The sequence below is a fragment of the Callospermophilus lateralis genome, chromosome X (assembly GCF_048772815.1).
Source record: "Callospermophilus lateralis isolate mCalLat2 chromosome X, mCalLat2.hap1, whole genome shotgun sequence".
In the NCBI taxonomy this organism is placed as follows: domain Eukaryota; kingdom Metazoa; phylum Chordata; class Mammalia; order Rodentia; family Sciuridae; genus Callospermophilus; species Callospermophilus lateralis.
The window spans coordinates 46922040-46945189 of NC_135325.1; the positions used below are offsets into that span (position 1 = coordinate 46922040).

At 34.4% G+C, this 23150-nt stretch overlaps 1 protein-coding gene across 7 annotated transcripts in view; it reads left to right on the top strand.

The window, feature by feature from the left end:
* Window positions 1-23150, top strand: part of Atrx (ATRX chromatin remodeler) — a 225314-nt gene that overhangs the window by 133903 nt on the left and 68261 nt on the right. For all 7 annotated transcript variants that reach the window (XM_077107628.1, XM_077107623.1, XM_077107626.1 and 4 more), the window contains 3 exons: window positions 7981-8118; window positions 9322-9497; window positions 11235-11352. In XM_077107628.1, coding sequence (XP_076963743.1) covers window positions 7981-8118; window positions 9322-9497; window positions 11235-11352 — 432 coding nt within the window. The remainder of the gene's footprint in view (window positions 1-7980; window positions 8119-9321; window positions 9498-11234; window positions 11353-23150) is intronic.

Below are 23150 nucleotides of genomic sequence, written 5' to 3' on the forward strand. Positions count from 1 at the left end.
CACTTTTGTTAGATCTCTTTCCTTCTACTGCCCAGAATGTCATGGCTGCTGGTGTCCCTGTACTTTCTGTTAAATGATTTCTAAGTGTAAATATTTTCATTCCCTACTGCCTCAGTTGTGTATGATTTTTGGGAATAAAATTTCCCAGAAAATGTGTTTCCATGCTAATTAAATTGCATTTCTTTTAAATATTAAAAAAAAATTTTTTTTGAAATGGCTTTTGCTCAGATTGACCTTGAATTCCTGAACTCAGGCCTTTAATGTAGCTTTGAGTACATGCTCATGTCAGTGCTCCTAGTTTAAACATTAAAATTCTTTATTTAAAAATAATTATCTTAGAAACTTATATATTTATTACTATTAGTAAATACAATGTAAACAACAAAATTTAGCTTTTGGAGTTTTTTCTTCAGATATCATTAATAAGAATTGGGCTTGCTCTCCCCTTTGTTAACTAATAGTCTTTTTAAGTTAAAGAAATTACAAATGTAATTTATGTTCTTAATCAAAATGCAAACTGAAGGGGCCAGGGTTGTGGCTCACAGGTAGGGACTTGCCTAGCATGTGTGAGGCACTGGCTTCGATCCCCGGGACCACATAAAAATAAACAAATAAGGGTATTGTGTCCATCTACAAGTAAAAAAGATATTTAAAAAATTCAAAAGAAGAAAACGGATTGTGTGCTGGAATATAAACGTTTCCTTCCTTCTTAGTCTTCTATCATTTCATGTATATTCTTCCAGACATTTTTTGTACTTACAGAAACATGTATTTTAGTTTGCAATATTTAGAGTCCTCAAAGCTACCTTCAGGATCAGTAATTCACAGGAAGGACACAAAGAACTAAGGAAAGCTATGATACCCAGGGTTATTGTTTGGTATAATAAAATAAATCAAATTAAAATCAGCAATAGGAAAAGGCACATAGGGCAGAGCACCAGATCATTTCTTGTGTGATCTTTCAGTGGAATCATTCACAGAGGTCTAGCTTCTTCCAGCAATTAATGAATGACAGTATGCATTGAGTATTACCCACCAAGTAAGGTCATTTTGGACATAGGCATATAGGTATGGTTGACCACCCTTGTGACTGATCTCCAAATCCTTCATAGTCTAGAAGTTTCCACATGGCCTAAGCCTTCCACCCCCCTGTGCATCTTACTCTATATGGACACTCCAAGGTCTCCAGCAAAACACTCTTTATGTGGTAGGACATTTATAGCAGACCTTTCTTTGAGTAAGATTAATCCTTTGTGTACATACATATATGTGCATATAGATAAAATCAGCTTATTTTATGTTGTTGTTTAAATGTAAACGACATCATAATATAGATAACTACAGACCCTCATAGGGTCTGTAGTTATCTATATTACCTGGTTTCTCAATCTAGACCATGAAAGCCAGTATGACTTGGCATAATACATACTAAGCCCTGAAACATAATGAGTGACTAAGCAAAGCTACCCTTGACACAGTTATCCCTCATAAATGAAGATGAAATGAAAACCTTTAGGCCACATTGGGATGGATGAGTTTGCCCTAATATTATTTAGACTGCAAAATGGTATGAAGTGATAAGCCTTCGGTGGAAACTTTTTTTTTTTTTTTTTTACCTTGCAGATTAGTTTAACGATGTCAATTCTAAACTCCTTCTCTGACACTTCTTCTACTGTGGTGTTGATGGACTCTGTCATTGGAGTATCTTGGTTTGTTTGGGGGTGATTGTTCCCTTGCTTTTCCATGTTGTTTTTCTACCCTTCTAACAGTATGAGTCTGAGTTTCTACCCTGTGGACTTATTTATAGTGCCCCTGAAGGTTTCCAGTACCTCACCATTTAGGGGGAGATTAATCATAATAACAATTAATGCAAACAGTACCCAGCATTAAACCAAATAGTTTGTCCTATGACGTCTACAATGTTAATTATCACAATAAACACAAACAATATGATCAGTTATTGCCTACAATAAAAACAGTAAGTTTCCAAAATGGTTTATGATTTCAAATGGTAGACAGGGAGAGCGCAGAAGTGATATAGGATGTGATAATTGTGATGGAGGAGGAGAGAAGATTGGAGTAAAAATTTAAAGGAAGAGTGAAGAGGAAAACAATTTCAGTGGAAGAAAAGAGAGAATCAAGTAAAATAGGTGAGAGAAATAAGATTCGGTCCTCAGCCCTGGGGAAAAAAATTAGGTTAAAGAAATAAAAATAGGGCTCAGTGGTAGAGCACTTGCCTAGCATGCGTGAGGCACTGGGTTCGATCCTCCGCACCACATAAAAATAAAATAAAGGTATCGTGTTCACCTCCAACTAAAAAATATATATTTTTTAAAAAATATAAAAAATTGAAAACAAAAGAATATAAAACAAAACTGACATTAATCAAACATCCTATTCATCAAAAACTTGATACATGAAAAATAACTGCTTTTTAAAATGTTAGAAAAAATACAAATATGAATATATATAAATGTCCATGAACCATTAGGTCACAATTATAGAAAAGAAAAAGGAAAATCTCAACGACAAGTTAAAGAATTGTTTGCAGTGGAGTTCAAAAGATTCTTAGCTTTTCTTCTCAGTGGTGTTAGGTGGGGTCAACTGGGGCACATTTCCCCACCCTCAAGATGGATTGCTGGAGTGAGAGAGAGAATCCCATAAGTGGAATTAGTAGAGGGGGCTCAGGCTTAGGTAGGCTCCAGGCTATTCGCTGAATGCCAAATTTGGTCTCGAGATCATCAGGCTTAACAATTGCTGGTGCACTCTGGAAGACTGCACCCCAGGGGTCTTTCCTGGGTTCCACTTGTGTGGTGGAGAAGCCAGTTCTTAGTCTACTATGTCACCTGCAGACCCCACCTTTCCTAGTCTTGAATTCAGTCTCCATACCTCAATCTTTTCCCCATTCCTTTAGAAATCATGGCCATGGCATCTCTCCCAGCTGGTCCTATAAGCAGCCAGATTATAGAGGGAAGGGGAAGGGAAGAGCTGGTTGGGTTTCCATGCCCAGTTGTCTCCTGAGTAAGCCTCTCTCCACGTTTGGTTTTTCTCCTGGTCACGTAATTACACTCTGTGTCGTGCAGTGTATTTTTACTGGGCCTGTATTTTGGGTCAAACTTAGGTTTGCCAGGAATTGTCTCCCCCAGCTACAGGCCCAAGCATCTCAGCTGCAGAATTGGTCTTTTCTTTGCCCTCCGTATGCCACCTGAAGTGATGGCACCTTCTTTCCCCACATTTGGATATTATGCAGTTTGTCTTTCAGTTTAGTTGGGCAGTATTTTTCGATCTCCAAATTGTTCATACCCAGACATGCCTCAGGCCTCCTAAAAATGTAGGTTCCTCTAATTCTCTTATCTCTCAGCTTTGCTGGTGGAAAGACTGCTCTTGCTGATGTCTCCGGCTACTGTAGAGGCTGTGGCGCTGGGGATGTTTTCCTTATTTTATTATATCCAATCTCATAAGTCCCCATCCGCTTTGAATGTCCAGAATTAAATTTCAATTCCCCCCCCTCTGTCTTTTGCTCACCCACCTTGCTGAGAAGCTGCCTAACTTCTTACTTGGTTTCATGTCACGGAGCAGTCAGAAAAGGGCCCTTCTCTATGCAACCATCTTGAAACATCCTTAGAAACTGTATTTCAAATTTAAAATTTTGCTCTTTTCCTGGACTACCAATTCTTAGATACTCTTAGAATGTGAGCTCTACTTCTCAGTTGTACATTTGATCATGGGTGTAAACAACCAAAATTCTGAAGTATATTGTGTTGCTAAACTATAGCCTTTGGTAGAGTTCCGTAGGTGAGGTGTACTGAATGCATTTTCAATCGTGTATTGGAAATGTGAGTTTATCAAAACATAACTTCATTAATTGATTTATAGTATTTTTTTTTTAGTTCTGACAAATCTTTACTTTGGATGATCTATTTAATGGTGAGAGAGGTGTGTTGAAATCACCTACTATTATTGTATTTTGGTCTGTTCAATTCTATATTGCAGTTTTGTTTTATGTTGACAGTACACAGATGATTGGGGCATACATATTTACCATCATGATATATTCTTGTTGGATGATTCCCTTAACCAGTATGAAGTGAATTTTTTTTTTAAAGAAAGAGAGTGAGAAAGAGGGAGAGAGAGAGAGAATTTTTTAATATTTATTCTTTAGTTTTCGGCGGACACAACATCTTTGTTTGTATGTGGTGCTGAGAATCGAACCCGGGCCTCACGCATTCCAGGCGAGCGCGCTACTGCTTGAGCCACATCCCCAGCCCAGAATTTTTTGTCTATTTGGATTAATTTTGTCTTAAATTTTATTTTTTTCTGATATGCAAGAAACTTCCTCTGTTTACTTTGTCTTTTGCATGGTATATCTTTTTACATCCTTTCAGCTTTAGCTTGTGGAATATTTGCCCATGAGATGAGTTTCTTATAAATAAAATATGGTTGTGCCTTATTTTTTAATCCCCTCTGCTAATATGCCAATTATATTTTTGTTTCTTTCTTTGTTTCATACCAGGGATTGAAGCCAGGGGCACTCAACCACTGATCCATATCCCCAGATTTTTCTTTTTTCTTTCTTTCTTACTTTCTTTTTTTAAGTTGTTGATGGACCTTTATTTTATTCATTTATTTATATGAGGTGCTGAGACTTGAACTCAGTGATTCACGTATGCCAGATAAGTGCTCTACCACTGAGCCACAACTCCAGCCTCTATTGTTTGTTTTGAGATGTGCTCTCACCAAATTGTTGAGGACCTTGCTAAATTGCTGTGGCTGGCTTTGAATTTGTGATCCTTTTGCTTCAGCCTCAGGAGCTGAATATATGTCTTTTGATTGATCAGAGAGATTTAGATCATTGGCTTTTAGTGTTATAGAATATGATTTTTATTTCCTGTTATTTTTATTTATTTCTAAATTTTAATGGATAATTGATTTTCCTTTTTGTGACTATTCTAGTGGGATGCTGGCTTTATTTTTCATTTCTTCCACATGTAGTATTTTATTGAGTATGTTATGTGGTGCTGGCTAAGTAGTTATAAATTCTTTTGTTTCTACTTATTCTGGAAGGTTTAATTTCATCTTCTTGTGTGAAGGACAGCTTTGGCAAATATAACAATCTTGGTTGGTATTTGTTTGTTATGTTTCAAGGCTTGGTATGTATTATTTCAAGCCCTCTTAGCCTTTAGGATCTAGGTTCAGAAATCATTAGCCTTTAGGATCTAGGTTCAGAAATCAATGGACACCCTAGTTCGCTTTAACTCTAAATGTGACCCACCATTTTTCTCTTGCAGCTTTGAAAGTTCTATCTTCATTCTATATATTAAGCATTTTAATGATGTGTCATAGAGAGGATCTTCTTCGATCTTGCTTAGTTGGGGTTGTAGATGCTTCTTTTATTTAGATTTCTATCTCATTCCTAAAATTAGGAATTTTTCTGATATTATTTGATTGAAAAAGTTATGTATTTCATTAGTTTATATTTCAGTGCCATTGCCTACACCAGTGATTCTTCAATTTGGTCTCTTAAACTTACTCCTGATTTTAAAAATATTCTTGTGATAGTCTGTTAGCATCTTTTCTTTATTGATGACTTACTTTCAAGATTATCAGAGTTTCAAAATCTGTCTTTAAAGTGTTCTAATCTGTTGATGATACTTTCAAATGAATTTTTAATTTATTAGGTCTGCCATTTCTAGGGTTTCTGTGTTTTCTTTTTCAGATTCTCTTTGTCATTGTTAAAATGATCTTTCACTTCCTGTATTTTCTCTAAGTTCATTCCTTACATTTTCTTTTGGCTCATTGAAAATTTTAGATATGAATTTTCTAAATTCTTTCTCTAACATTTCCTTCACTACGGTCTCAGTGGGATCAGATGGTAAAGCGTTGTGAGCTGTTTGAGGTAATTTGTTCCCTTGATGTTTGTATGTCTACTCATCTGCTGTGATGATTATTCCTTCTAATTTAAAAAAAATTTCTTAGTTGTCAATGTACCTTTGTTTTTCTTTTAAATTTATTTACATGCATCTCTGAGAATTGAACCCAGTGCCTCACACATGCTAGGCAAGTGCTCTACCATTGAGCCACAACTCCAGCCCATATAGCTTCTACTTTTATGCAAGGGAAGATTTAGTGAGCTTTCTTTTAAGTGCCCCGCCATTGGGTGACTATTCAGGTGTAGATATTCTCATTCACCATGTGTTCTTTGCTGTACCCAGTATCAGTACCACTTTGAGAGACAATAAGCCCTATTTACTACTATCGCTTTAGAACAAAGCCACATACTAATAAACCTTAGGGGAAAAAAACCCAAATTTGTGGAAAACATTCTCTGTAGATATAAAATTAATCATCAGGCTCTGGAATAGGTAGAGAATTTAACTATTAGTCAAATTACTATTAATTTCTATAGGGACTGAAGAGGGGAGTAGAAAAAAATTGGGCAAATGAGAAAAAGAAAAGATTGAATAGAATAATAAAAAGCAAGATCAAAACAAGAAAATGATGGGATTCAAGGCAGTAGTAGGTAATGCAAAAGGGACAACAAGAGCTAAGTGGATCAAAGGGCACAGAGGTAAGAAAACAAAGATAGAATGATTCCAGTTAATGTTTTGAAACATTAAAATAAGCAACAAATCAAATGGATTCAGGGCACAATATTGAATTCTAGGGAAACTTTATCCATTCAAAATGTAGAGTAGTATATGTAAGATCAGAACTGACATTAGAATTATTTATTATAGTATATGCCAAGTGGCGAAAATTCTTAGTGAGTCTTCCTGGGGTTTTTTGCATCAAGATTTGGGACTTTCAGAAGATACCCATCACTCTTGACTAACAATTCTATTTTTCAACTGTTGTTCTGAAGAAGTTACTTCTTTTTTTTGTTTGTTTTTAAGTTGTCAATGGACTTTTATTTTGTTCATTTATATGTTGTGCTGAGAATCAAACCAGGGCCTTACACATGCTAGGCAAGCTCTCTACCACTGAACCACAACCCCAGCTCAGAAGTTACTACTTCTTTTTTTTTTAATTTTTAAAAAGTTTTTAGTTGTTGATATAGTTATATGTGGTGCTGAGAATCGAACCCAGTACCTCACAAATGCTAGGCAAGTGCGCTACTGCTGAGCCCCAGCCCTAGCCCAGAAGTGACTTCTTAAAGTCATGTAGAAGACGAATTTTCTCTAATGTGTAACAGATGAAGCTTGACAGCTGGTATTGCTAAGAGCAGTATTTAAGTAATATATGTGTGTATGTCAACCAGCAAGTAAATTGTGTAGGTAGGATACTTCAGTAGTCAAAAAAATGTTTTGTTGTTTTTTTAAAAGGTTGTAGTGTTACTTCTGAGTCACTCTCAATTGGGAGATCTTTTACAGAAGAAAGATGATGTTCTCTCCACCCATACCCACATAACAACCAGTTTAATGATACTTTTCTAGTTCAATTTCCCCCAACAGTGAGTCCTAGTTATTAAGAATAATTTAGAAATATTGACTGACTTTTTTCAATTCATTATATTCTTTCTTATAAGGTAACTTTTGTAATTTCACTTTATATGTATATCTAGATTGCTGTTAGCCTTTGCCAGTAAGTTTAACCTAATATGCTAATGCCAAAATACTATCTTCAGAAACTAAAAGATATTTGCTTTATTGAATACTCCAAGTCTTTTTGAGGCATGTTTTGTCCCCTGGTGCTTTTCTTTTCTGTTTTAAAATGGTTGACATTTTATTTTTGTCCAAATTTGTATACTCATTTAGTGGACCTTAAGTACCATTTATAATACTACTTTAATTTTCTTCTGGTGGGTTATAATTAATACTAATTAATGCCATATTAACCAAATACAGCAGCAGATAAACATAATTATACTCCTAATGTTTTATTATCTTCCTGCAAAAACAGTGCTCTAAGAGGATTAAATTTGCTTATGTGCATCACATTTCTAGTTTCATTATATTAAGCATTTTTTATACATTTTTATAGGCCCTGACTTTGTTGTTTGTGATGAAGGTCATATTCTAAAAAATGAAGCATCTGCTGTTTCAAAAGCTATGAATTCTATACGATCAAGGAGGAGGATTATTTTAACAGGAACACCGCTTCAAAATAACCTAATTGAGTGTGAGTTTATTTCTGCAATTATGCTGTAGAGTATTGGTTTGCCTCAAGTGTATTTTTGCAACTTCTGCAATTAGCCTTTTCTCTGTTCGGTGTAGTTCCTGACTATGATCCATGTATGTCCATCCTAGTCTATTGTGAAAGAATACCATATTTTCCAAGTGAGATGCTTTATAAATGACTGGTGAACTACCATCAAAAGATGTGCCCTTGTGATTGTGCAGATAAAAATATGGAATAAAAATATAAAATATTATGAGTCTGAAATACTTTAATATTTACAAAGGCACATTTCTTTACTCAGGAAACATTGTAAAGATACTTACTCAGTTTTAGGGGAGGTACTGTTAAATAAAAGGAAATGCCCAATATGAACATTTTTAGAAAGGGGGCATTGGAGATGAAAAACCATGCTAAATCTATTGCAGAATAGTTTGTTGAGGCTGAGGCTAGATGAGTAAATTCAAGGAATAGTGTTCTTGTGAAGTTTCTTCATTTTTTTATGTGTGTGGTGACACTAAAGAAGGAAGGTGAAATCATTTAGCAAATAACAAATTGAGTTTTCCATTATACCCTCCCACATTTTCTCATATTTGACTTTCTTTGCTGCATTACTCTACAGATTTTTACAATAACTTGTTTTCTATTTTATTGAGTTTCTGATTATTGTTTAACTTTAGGCTTTATTTTATCTTTGTTTTAGGGTTTATCTCTGTTAATTTCCCTTTTCTATTATTTTATCCCATTTATAAAATGCTACTTCACATTGTAGTATTGGACAATTGACAGCCATTTTAATGACTAATGGTAATGGGTTTTTTAAATATAATCTTTTGTATAGTAGCTTATTATCTCCTTTTATTATTTTTATTCATATCTATGTTTGCTTCACAGGATAGTTGAATCATATTAAAATCATTTTTGGGGTTGTAGACCATGTTATTCATACGTTGTGTCTCTTAAAAGTCATTTTTCAAAAAAATTCCTGTCTAGTATTTAAGGGTAATTTTTATTTCAGTTTCTCACCTGATTTAAGTAATCTAGTTGTATTTCAGACTAGTAACCAATGTTTATTCTACACTCAGTTGGATATTCTTTTTACCTTCATTTTGATTGATATGTGGTTTTGAGGTCAGCAATTCATTGGGGGAATTTTTCTGAGTTAAAGGTTCATTAATGTTATTGAATTAATGTCTTCTCTTTTAGATCATTGCATGGTTAACTTTATCAAGGAAAATTTGCTTGGATCCATTAAGGAGTTCAGGAATAGATTTATAAATCCAATTCAAAATGGTCAGTGTGCAGATTCTACCATGGTAGATGTCAGAGTGATGAAAAAACGTGCTCACATTCTCTACGAGATGTTAGCTGGATGTGTTCAGGTACAGACATGTTCCATAAGAATGAAATATTGTCACTTTTTTATTGCAATCCCAAAACATTTTCTGAGTTTAAACTTTGTTTTTCTTTTCCCCATTCAGCATATCGTTTTAAATTTATATATCTCGGCTTGTTTTCAAAAGTTGATACATCATTGAACTTTTAAAACATTTAATTGAGAATTTTAGCAGACAATTAGCAATTCATTTGTGAAGTTTAAAATCTCATATTGTATTATATTAATGTTTAGATGGGTGGAGGGGGTAGGGAACATAGAGGTACTTTGAATTTTTTATCCTTTAGACACCTAGTTCCTTAAAAGCACAAGCTATTATTAATAAGAAATTTCTAATCTTACCTTCATTCTATAGTAATAGTGTTCAGAACCTCACTTATTTGGAATAGTAGTAGGAGAGGTCAGTATGAATTAAGAAAGGAGACTTTTTTGGGGGGTACTGGGAACTGAAACCAGGGGTACTTTGCCACTGAGCTATTTCCTGAGCCCCCAACCCCCTTTTTTTATTAAGACCGAGTCTTGCTAAGTTAAGTGGCTTAGGGCCTCACTAAATTGCTGATGCTGGCCTTGAATTTGTAGTCCTTCTTTCTCAGCCTCCATAGTTGCTGGGATTACACATGTGTACCTCAACGCCCAGTGAGATGTGTAATCCTTGAGAAATAGTTTTATTACTTTCACTTACAGGCAGTAGCCTAAACAGGCTAACAGTGTTTATATACAGACCTTTGGTTAATTTACATTCATGAATAGATAAGTATGTAGAGACTGAGCTAACTATTAATGAATCTCAAGATCTGTACCTTCTTTTCAGATATTAAATTTTAATGGTAGCTACAAAGAACCATCACATTAGAAATGCTATCTATCCCTCAGGCTTCATATACTGCCATCATATAAGGCAAAGTCATGCTATTTGGTTTGGTTGGTTACACAAACAAGTATAAGTACTGTTTTTTTTAATATTTTTTTTTAGTTATAGATGGACACAATGCTTTTATTTTGTTTATTTCTTTTTTTGTGGTATTGAGGATTGAACCCATTGCCTTACACGTGTTAGGCAAGTGCTCTACCACTGAGGTACAACCCCAGCCCCTATGTATTCTTTATCTGTACTGCTGCTACTACCCCAGTATCATTTTTCTGATTTTTCTTTTTTTTTTCCTTAGCATATTAGTGTTCTGTTTTTTCCTTATACATATGATAAAATATTTCCCAAAGTGTGTGTGCATGTCTTATTTTCTCAACTGGGCAAACATTTTTACTCAGATTATGTGTTATTTGGCACAAATGTATATCTTACCAATAGTATAACTCAGACCATACTACAGTTTGATTTATTGGTATTAGAATGTGATTAAAGCAAGTCATTTTGTTACCACAACTCACTACATTCCCCCACCATTTTCTCCCCCCCCCCAACCCCATTATTCTTGGAGGAGACTGTTCTGAGAACAGTCAAATGACTACTTAAATTAAAAATGTGACTGATATAGTGCAGTATCTTTTCATGAGTATACTATATTATCATATGAAATTATTACTATAATAATACATGGATCATTGTGTGATTTTAGCAAGTACAAATATGGTTTTCAAATTTTTATGTTTGGTGTTTAATTATGTGTGTCTTTTGGTTGTAATCAAAACAAGAATTCTTCAAACAGTTTATTACTGTCATGTTTTTAGATTAACTAATTATCATTATCTTTCTTGTTAATTACAGAGGAAAGATTATACAGCATTAACAAAGTTTTTGCCTCCAAAACATGAATATGTGTTAGCTGTGAGAATGACTCCTATTCAGTGCAAGCTTTATCAGTACTACTTAGATCACTTAACAGGTAACCAATATACTTATTGTTTTCATCTTCTCTATAAAGACATGCTTTTTCTGAAGAATTTTTCCTTGTCAGTTCCTTTCCAGTTTTGCATTTGAATGAATGTCCTTAAAAGCACAATAGCTCTAATTTAAAAGAAATCACTAATGCTGTCATTAATCTCTAAGAACAAATGAATAAAAAAAATATGGCATGTATTCCTAATGAATGCTCTTTATTTGTAAGAAGCTATTTTAGAAGTATTATGAATATGGAATAAATCCAGAATAGAAGACACAGATTCTGGAATATTTTAAAAAGTATTCCAATTGCATTAATATTAAAAGGCATGTAAATGAAATCCATGAGATTGTTTCTTAGTTATCAAATTAATAAATGTTGAAGGCAAAAAAAGGGCAGAAAGAAGATAGGCGTTTAGAATGATCTCCATGTTGTATCAAAATTACAGCTGCTTAATCTACACTGAAATGTTAGCTGAATTTGTTTTTCTCATTAAGAAGAACTTTTAGTTTGTTATTCTTTGCATTGTTTTTAGAAAACAATGCATTTCTATCTGTCTGTCTGTCTATCTATCTATATATACTTTTTAGTGTGTGTGTGTGTGTGTGTGTGTGTGTTCATTTTTTTATGCCTGAAGTAGTTCACATAACAAAACTTAGTCTGTGGCTCTGAGGGGAGAGATTTCTTATTTTTTCATCACTTACTTGGGTTCTTTCCCCACATGATATGCCAAGTTTCATTAGTGATTGTCATTTAGAAAATGCCCTTGAGGGGGCTGGGGTTGTGGCTGAGTGGTAGAGTACTTACCTTGCATGCATGAGGCACTGGGTACGATCCTCAGCATAGCATTAAAAAAAATTAAAGATATTGTGTCCACCTAAAACTAATAAAGTAAATTTTTCAAAAAACAGAAAATGCCCTTGAGCCCATTGCGGATGCAATGATTGATTAAAAAACCAGAGGAGGATGGAAGTGCGCGCACATTAATTAAAATTATACTTTATGATACTAAAGTGCTACCCTTTGTGTAATATTTGAGGGTATTATTTGATTATTATATCTTGGTCCAATTGGGGATTGAATCCAGGGTGCTTTACCACTGAGCTATATTGTCAGCCTATTTATTTATTTGTTTAATATTGAGGCAGGAGCTTAGTATGTTGCCCAAGCTGGCCTTGGATTTTTAGAAAAAAGTTTAACTTTATTTGTTTACTTATTTATGTGGTGCTGAGGATCGAATCCAGTGCATCACATGTGTTAGGCAAGTGCTCTACACCTGAGCCACTACCCAGCCCCTGGCTTTGAATTTTTGATCCCCCTGCCTCAGCCTCTGAGTTGGTGGGATTATAGGTGTATGCCAACACATCTAACATAGCAACTTTCTGTTTTAAGGAGAATAGTAGTTGAATATTAATATTTTATAGAACTGCTGTGTTTTAAAACAACTTTTGACTGTGGAAGGAAAATTTCAGTTCTTATAGGGCACACAGTTTCATTTGACTATTGGTAACTGTTAGATTTACTGTACTATTTTGAACAATAAAAATTGTAGATGCAATGAAGTAACCAAATATAAGTATCCGAATGAGTGAATTACACTGTAGTTTAAGAAAAAGAAGAGTGTCCAGAAAGGATACTAACTTTTCTAATTTATATAGTATTTTTCCTTTTATGCATGTTGTTTTATTTTAAATAAAGTAATACCTTTGTAGTGTTTTTAAATATGAGACATCTATATTTTAAAGTAATGGAAATTCTTTGTATTTATTCTCTATTATTTATTTATTTAGTTTTGTGGTGCTGGAGATTGAATCCAGGACGTTGTGCATGTGATGCAAGCAGTCTACCAACTAAGCTATATCCTCAACTCAGGATTCAGCTATTTTTAAAAATTGGAATTAATACCTCAGATACAGATATTAAAATATTATTTTGTGAACAATACAGTATTTAAAAGAGTTTAGGGAGCTACATTCTGATCAATATTAATTGATAGAAATATTTGAAGCACTAATTGCTAAAGGTTTTAAACTCTGAATGCATTATTCTTAAATTATTTTCTGATTCATGAATCTAGATACAAGGTATTGGTTTTCATGGTGTGACACTTTTGTTAAAGTACAATAATGTGTGTTAATTAGCCTCCTTTTGAAAACATGCACAAAGGCCAAATGGAAACCAAGTGTGGATGTTCACATACCTGTAATCTAGCTCCTCCAGAGGCTGATACACGAGTAGGTAAGATTGAGGAGAGCTGCAGCAACTTAATAAGACTGTGTCTTAAAATGAAATATAAAAAATGCTCAGTATGGAGGTCAGAGGTAAAGCACCGTTCGGTTCAGTCTCTTGTACTGCCCTGCTCCCCAAGAAAAATCCAAATGGGTTATATTAATGAGTATTCTGTCTTGATTCTCACTATAAGTCATTGGAATTTTATCCATGCATTGAAAATGTTTGGTAAATTATCTTTTATGTTATGCATTTTAAAAATTCTTTTGTTCCATAATAGAATTTTTCGATTGTGCTTTGTTTTTTATTTTAGTTTTATTAGGAATGAGTTATAGTACATTTAATACACTGCAAAAAGAAGGAAGACACTGGAAGTGAATTTTGAGAAAATAAAAAAATCCCCTTAATTTTCCTTAGTTCCTCTTTTTTTTACAGTAGTTTTTAAATTGTTAAAAATTGTACATATTCATGGAATACCATGTGATGTTTTAATACATGTACAGATTGTCTAATGTTCAAATAAGAGTTAATATATATCTCTTCAAACTTACTTCTCCTGACTGTAACCTAGTACCCATTGGCCAGTCTGTTCCCATCTCTATTCCTCTCTACTTTCCCCAGCCTCTTTTAAACAACATTCTACTCTTAATTTCTATGAGATCAACATTTTTAGAATCACCTATGTTACATGATGTGCCTCCATATTTCACTTAACATAATGACCTCCAGTCCTAATGACCTCCAGTCCTAATGACAACAGTACATCCTTTTTATGGCTGAGAGGTATTCCATTGTGTATATGTACCATTTACATTATTAATTCATTAAATGAGGAACACTTGTTTCCATTTCTTGGCTGTTGTGCATTGTGCTGCATTAAACATGGCAGTACAGGTATCCTTTCAACATACTGGTGTCCTTTCTTTTGGATGTATACCTATACGTTTGATTGCTGGATAATATGATGGTTTCATTTTCAATTTTTGAGCAACCCCATACTGTTTTCCACAATGATTAATTTACATTGCCACCATCAGTTTATAGTGATTTTTTTTTTTAAAGAGAGAGTGAGAGGGAGAGAGAGAACGAGAATTTTAATATTTATTTTTTAGTTATCGGCGGACACAACATCTTTGTTTTGTACGTGGTGCTGAGGATCGAACCCGGGCCGCACGCATGCCAGGCGAGCGCACTACCACTTGAGCCACATCCCCAGCCCCCACCATCAGTTTATAATGGTTTCCACTTCTCTACATGTTTGTTAGAACTTGTTACCTTTTTTCTTTTTGATTATATCCATCCTATCAGGAATGAGAAATAACTCATTATGATTTTTTTGTACTGAGCATTTAATCTAGGGGACACTCTATCTCTGAGCTACATCCCCACCTCTTTTTATTTTCTATTTTGAGACAGTTGCTTAGGATGTCAGTAAACCATTGACACCTAGCTTTGAAGTTGCAATCTTTCTGTAGTCACACAAATCTGTAATCATTGTAATTTTGATTTTCATTACCCTGATAATGGTTCCCATTTTCTTTTTTTCTTTCTTTATTGGGGGGAGAGGGTGGTACTTAGGATTGAACCCAAGGCCTCAATCATGCTAAGGAGGTGCTTCACCAATGATTTTCATCCCCAACCCTCCTTTTTTTCAGTGTAATTCCATAGGCTGCCTTTTATTAAAAGGTTTCAGAAGTTCTTAGTAACATATAATTGTATGCATTCAGTAAACAATTAGGTTTTATAAACATATGAATATGTGGTCTTTTAAATAATTATTAATCTGAGTTTAAACTTAAATCAATATTACAATCCATATTCTGTCTTGAGTTTTATAGTGATGCAAAAATGGAGCACATGGCTGGTCATGTTGTGCACACCTGTAATCTCAGTGACTGAGGAGGCTAAGACAAGAGGGTCACAAGTTCAAAGCCAGCCTCAGCAACTCAGGCCCTGAGCAAAGTAGTGAGACTCTGTCTTAAAAATGAAAAAACATAAATAGGCTGGGGATGAGGCCCAGTTGTTAAGCACCACTGGGTTCAATCCCTGGTACAAAAAAAGTGGTACACTGAAAGATAGCCCACAGAATTGGAGGAAATATATTCAAATCATTTTTTATCATTTTTTCTGAATAGGGATTGATATCCAGAATATATGAAGAATTCTTATAATTCAGCAACAAAGAAACAAACCACCTATATAAAAAATGGGACCCAAATTGATATTTCTTCAAAGAAGATATATATAAATGTCCAGTAAGCACATGAAAAGATGATCATCATCACTAGTTATTAGAGATGGGAATCAAAACCACAGTGAGACACTGTTTTGTGTCCATTATGCTGGGCATTATCAAAAAAAGAAAAGGCTGTCTAAGAAATACTGCTTATGGTGTGGATTTAGTGGAAACCTTATATATTTCTGGTAGGAATGTCAGATGTTATAGCCAATAGAGAAAAACAGTGTGGCATTTTTCAAAAGTATTTTTCAAATATTTGTAATATTCCCAAAAGAATTGAAAGGAAGAACTCGGATAATTGAACCCCAAAATTTATAGCAGTGTTATTTATAATTTCCCAAAAGGTGATGGGCACAGTGGCAAATACCTGTAATCCCAGCAACGTTGGTGGCAGGAGTAAGAGGATCTCAAGTTCAAGCCCAACCTTAGCAACAGAGTGAGACCCTCAGCAACTTGGTGAAATTGTGTCTGAAATAAAAAATAAACAATTCTGGCATTGTAGGTCAGTGTTAATGTGCCCGTATGTTCAATACCTAGTACCTAAATAATAAGAAAAATAAAACAAAAATGTACAATCAACCCCACTGTAGACGGACAGATGAATGCATTAAAAAATGTGGTATAGATATACAATGGAATATTATTTAGGTTTCAAAAAGGGAGGATAATTCTGACACATTCTATAACATGGATGAACCTTAAAGACATTAATATATAGTGAAATAAGTCAGACATAATTGTAATACTTGTATAATTCTGGTTACGGGTACCTACAATAGTCAGACACATACAGGCAGAAATTATAATGGTGATTACCAAGGGCTGAGGGAAGAAAGGAATGAAGAGTTATTTTAAGAGGATGCACAGTTTGTTAGGAATGATAAAATTCTAGAAATGGAGGGTGATTATGCTTGTAGAGCATTTTGATTATGCTTCATATCAATTATTTGTGAATTTACAGTTATTAAAATGGTAATTTTTTATTTCATATCATATAATAATATCCCCAAACAGAACTCAGTAATAGCTTTTGTGTCTAAAAATGCCCGAGTCTAAGTTCTGATTTTTAGAGGTTGATTCTGTGTATTTGGACTGGGGCCTGTTCATTGGCATTTTTGTAACGCTACAGATGATTTTGAAAAACACTTCTGATAACCATTTGATAATCATTGCTATAAAGTGTTTACTTGATTATTAGGTAGTTACATTTCAGATGAGAGCTGAGACTTAAATGAGTGAGTGTTAAGTAGCCAAAGGAATCATGGAGAAATGATACCAAAACATTAACTGAGATTCTTTCCTTTATGTGGTAGAAATATTGTTAATTCTTTATTTTATTTTATTTGTTTTACATCTCTACAAAAATTGCAGAATACAAGTAATCTAAATGTGTGTTTATATAATCAGGAAAACTAAGTTATTAAATGTATAAAATTAATACTATATATAGCAGTACTGGGGGTAAATCTCAGAGGTGCTTTATCAGTGAGCTATATCCCCAGCCCCTTTTTTAGTTTTTATTTTGAAACAGGGTCTTGATAGTTGCTCATACCAGCCTCAGACTGGCAGTCTTCCTGCCTGAGACTCTCAAGTACCTGGAATTATATGTTAATTTAAATCTTACATTTGAAAATATCATAACTAACATTGTGATAACATAATTCAAGTTTGAGGAAGAATGTATAATAATTATCAAAAGTAGTCATGCCACTAGAGTCATCATTGAACGCCAGACACCACTAAACTGATAAGATAAAATGATATTGAGTATTGTTAAGGATATAGTGAATTGGGCTTTTTAATGCTTATATTAATTTGTCTTTAACTAGGTAAGGTATATCATAATTATTTTCAGTTTTAAGCCTTTATCCAAAGGAGAGGTCTAATAATGTATACAGAAATTTATATTCAAGAATGCTTATATCAGATTTTTAAAGCTTTTTCCCCTCCTTGCAGAAATATGTGTTCATTGTGGAATGTGTATGAAATATTGAAATGTACAAATGTGAGAATAAGAGTAGCGATTGTGTCATAAACCCAAATTGGAAGAGGTATTTTTATTAGGTATCCTGCTTTCCAATTTTTTAAAGTGTATATGTTCTTTATTTGTGTAGAAATGTTTTTAATTTTGTTTATGGATTATCTATAATTAACTCTTAAGGAGCATTAAAAAACACTAGGAAAATATTTTTTAATGACTGGAATTTTACAATCCATCTTTTTATTTAATATTAACTCTTTTTTATTTTTGTCATTATTTGTAATAATGAAAATTGGAAGTTAACCAAAAATCTCAACTTTTGGGGTTTGTTTATTTATTTATTTGGGTACCAGGGATTGAACTCTGGGGCACTCAACCACTAAGCCAAATCACCAGCCCTATTTTATATTTTATTCAGAGACAGGGTCTCACTGAGTTGTCTGCTTACTGCCTCGCTTTTGGTGAGGCTGGCTTTGAACTCAGGATCCTCCTGCCTCAGACTCCCAAGCCACTAGTATTACAGGCATGCACTATGGCACCTGGCTGGGGATAGTTTAGATTATGATACATCAATTTAATCTAATGCCATGAAGTAAGATACATTAAATATAATAATGTATGTACCATAATGCCTTAATAGGAATCTATACAATGTATCATGTATTAATGGTTATAAAACAATGCATAATTCTGTGTAGTATAAAAACAAGGCCAGGTGCACTGTAGTGATGCACATTTGTTCTCCCAGTGACTTAGAAAGCTTTAGGAAGATGATGGTCGGTCCGAGGCCAGTCTCAGTAACTTATCGAGAGCCTGTTTCAAAATAAAAAGGACTAGGGATATAGGTTAATGGGTTCAGTGCCCAGTACAAAAAACAAAAAAAGTACACATATCTAGTATGCAAAGATATTATGTGTGTTGAATTCTCTCTTCAAATTTTGCTCCGCCCCCCCTTTTTTTTCTGTTTTTCATTTCTTTCTTGTCTCTCTCTCTCTCTTTAAGAAACAATCCTACCAACTGAGTTCTGTGAGTGGTGTATACCACTATTCTGGCTTGCTCCCTCCTTCCTCCTTCCCTCCCTCTCTCCCTCCCTCCCTCTCTCCCTCCCTCCCTTCCTTCCCTTCTCTCCCCTTTCTTCCCTTCCCTTCCCTCCCTTCCTTCCTTCCTTTCCGCAAGCTACACCTCAGGTAGTACAACCCAAGCCCATTTTTTTAAAAGGTACACATGACAGAGTGTTTTTGACATATTACACATACATGGGGCATAACTTATTCTAATTAGAATCCCATTTTTGTGGTTGTACAAGATGTGAAGTTTCACTGGTCACGTATTCACATATGAACATACATATAAAAGTTATATGTCTGATTCATTCTACTATCTTTTCCATTCCTATTCCTCCTCCCCCTTTGTCTAATTCACTGAACTTCTATTCTCTACATCCCCCATTTTGTGTTATCACCTGAATATCTGAAAGAACATTCAACCTTTGTTTTTTGGGGATTGGCTTATTTCACTTGAGCATGATAGCCTCCAGTTCTATTTACTGGCAAATGCCATAATTTCTTCTTTATGGCCGAGTAATATTTCATTGTGTATATACCACATTTTCTTGTCCATTCATCTGTTGAAGGGCACCTAAGTTGGTTCCATAGTTTTGTTATTGTTAATTGAACTGCTATAATCATTGATGTGGCTGCATCACTGTAGTATGCTGCTTTTAAGACCTTTGGGATAACTGGGTCAAATGGTGGTATCATTCCTAGTTTTCTGAGGAATATTCATAATGCTTTCCATAGTGGTTGCACCCATTTGCAGTCTCACCCGCAGTGTTGAGTGTACCTTTCCCCCCACGTCCTTACCAACATTTATTGTTACTTGTATTGTTTTTTTTTTAAAGAGAGAGAGAGAGAGAGAGAGAGAATTTTTTTAATATTTATTTTTTAGTTCTCGGCAGACACAACATCTTTGTTGGTGTGTGGTGCTGAGGATCGAACCCGGGCCGCACGCATGCCCGACGAGTGCGATACCGCTTGAGCCACATCCCCAGCCCCGTACTTGTATTGTTGATGGTTGCCATTCTGACTGGCATCAAATGGAGTCTCAGTGTAATGTAATGAACATGGAAAGGTCTCCCTTGTTCTTTGATAGGCAGAATTAATATTATCAAAATGGCCATACCAAAAGCACTATACAGATTCAATGCAATTCCTGTTAAAATCCCAGTGATGTTCTTCATAGAAATAGAGCAGTAATGAAATTTATTTGGAAAGATAAGAGTCTCAGAATAGCCAAAGAACTCCTTAGTGAGAAAAGTGAAGTAGGAGGCATCTCATTATCAGATCTTACAGAGCTAAAGTAACAAAAATGGCATGGTATTGTCTCCAATATAGACATGAAGACCAGTGGAACATAGCAGAAAATACAGAAAGAAACCCACATTCCTACAGTTATCTCATACTAGACAGAGTTATCATAAATATATATTGGGGAAAAGATAGTGTCTTCAACAAATGGTGCTAAGAAAACTGGAAATTCATATATAATAGAATGAAATTGAACCCCTATCTCTCACCATGCACAAAACTCAACTGTATGTGGATGAAGGACCTAGGCATTAGACCAGAGACCCTGTGCCTACTAGAAGAAAATGTTGGCCCAATTCTCCATCATATCAGTTTAAGATCCAACTTCCTCAATAAGATTGCTAAAATGCAAGAAATAAATTTAATAATCATTAAGTGGGATGGTATCAAAGTAAAAACTTCTTTATGGCAAAGGAAACAATCAAGAATGTGAAGAGAGACCCAAGCCCCCTTTCTTAAAATTTATTTATTTATTTAAATTAGACATATATGACAGCAGAATGCATTTGATTTCATTGTACACAATTGTTGCACAACTTTACATTACTATGGTTGTACATGATGTAGTGTCACACCATATGTGTAGCCATACATGTACCTAGGGTAATAGTGTCTATCTCATTCCACCATCTTTCCTGCGCCCCCACCCCTGCACCCTCCCTATTCTTCCTCTCCTTTGCCCAATCAAAGTTCCTCCATTTTTCTTATGACTCCCCCCCTCCATGTTAGGGATCAGCATCCACTTATCAGAGAGAACAATTAGCCTTTGGTTCTGGGGGATTGACTTACTTTGCTTAGCATGATGTTCTCCAGTTCCATCCATTTACCTTTTAATTTTAACTTGAGACAGGGTTTGGCTAAATTGCTGAGGCTGGCCTCGAATCTGCCTTATACTCTTTGAGTAGGTGGGATTGCATTGTTCACCAAAATGCTCAGCCTTCTTTTTCTTTTGATATTTATCAAGCTTTCTTACTCTGTAAACCATTTCTCCAAAAGATCATTTGATAGATCTCCCCCACCTTTTCTCTCTGCACTACACTGGGTTGCCCTACCACTGACCTATATCCCTAGCCTTTATTATTCTATTCTTTTTCTTTCCTTTTATGTTTGTCTATTTGTAGTTACTAGTGATTGAACTCAGAGTTGCTTTACCACCGAGCCACATCCTTGTTCCTTTTTGTTTTTTATTTTGAGATGGGGTCAAACTAAATTGCTTAGAATTTTGCTAAATTTCTGAGGCTGTCCTTAAACTTGCAGTCTGTTTCAGACTCCCATGTGTTCCACTGTGTGAAGCTCATTGAGGCTTTTAAAAAATTTAGTTGTTGATGGGCTTTATTTTATTCATTTATTTATATATGGTGCTGAGAATTGAACCCAGTGCCTCACACATGTGAGGCAAGTGCTCTACCACTGAACCACAACCCCAGCCCTCATCGAGGCTTTGATATGCATTTTTCTAAGAATTCGTGATGATGAGCACCTTTTTATATACTTGTTTGCTATTTTTGTGTCTTAATTGGAGAACTGTTTATTCAGGTTATTTGCTCATTTTTAAATTAGATTATTCATTTTCCCCATAGCTTTATTGAGGTAAATTTGAAATACAATAAAATGCACATATTTAAAGTATGAAATTTGATCAATTTTGAGATGTATGTAACCAATACAATCAATATAAAACATTTCCAGTACTTTTTTAAAATTTGAAATCATGCAGACTGTTTCCTGCATGGTTTATTATATTAGTAATCAGTCACTCTAAGATATATAGGACCCCACCCTCACATCAACTATTTCAGAATTCAGTGGTGCACTTCTAAGTGTCTCTGAGGTCAAGGAAAAAAGCACAAGAAAAGTAGATAAAAAGTGTTTTGAACTCAAGATAAAAGCTTAAAATATCAGGCTCTCAGGATGAAACAGTACTCAGATGAACATTCATAACTTAAAGTAGTTGTATCAGAAAAAAATCTAGAATAACATACATTATTCATTTTTTGCTACAGATATATTTTTATAATGACCTCTTACTTGATACATGGTTTGCAAATATTTTCTTTCCATCCATTTTCTTATTATTTTCTTCATTGCTTTCTTTGCTGTACAAGTACTTTGTAGTTCAATGTGGTACTACTTTTTACGTTTACTTCTATGTTTTTGTGCTTTTAGTGAGCTATCCATAAAATCTTTGCCAAGGCCAATATCAAAAGTTTTGTTTTGTAGTGTAAGATATTCTTACCTGTTTCATTGTTTTGCATGTATATATATAGTTTTCCTATTACTTCTGCTTTTCTAATTTGGATGCTCTTGCTAGTTCTTCTAGTACTGTGCAAAATATTGGCAGCCAGCATATATATCCTTGCCTTATATTTCATCTCAGAGTAAAAGCATTTCCATTTTCTCCATTGACGTGATACTGAGGAAATTTCCTTGTATACCTATTTTGTTGAGAGATTTTTTTTGTCATGAAAGAATATTGAATACTGTTAAATACTATTTGTTATTTAGATAATTAAGATAGTTTTTTCACATATGCCAAGCAAGCACTCTACACTGAGTTGCTCTTTCTTTTTGTTAATGTGTATATTACATTGATTGTTTTATATATGTTAGTTCTGCCTGTCATCCCAGGAATAAATCATAGTTGTCATGGTGTATCATCATGTTGCCATATTGTTGAGTTAGGTTTGTTGGTATTTTATTAAGGATTTTAACATCTATGTTCCCAAGTAATATTTGTCTGTAATAATACATGTTTGGCTTTGGTATCAGGGTAATGGTGGCCTCGTAAAAAGAGTTTGGAAGTATTCCTTCTAACTGTATTTTTGGTAATTTTTGGTAAGAGTTTAAAATGGATTTGTACTGATTGATTCCTTGAATTTTTGGTAGATTCAGTCTTGAAAGTCTTCTTTATTCAGAAAATTTTATTACTCCTTCAATCTGTTTATAATTGTTCTGTTTTTGCTTTCTTTTTACCTTGATTAATTTT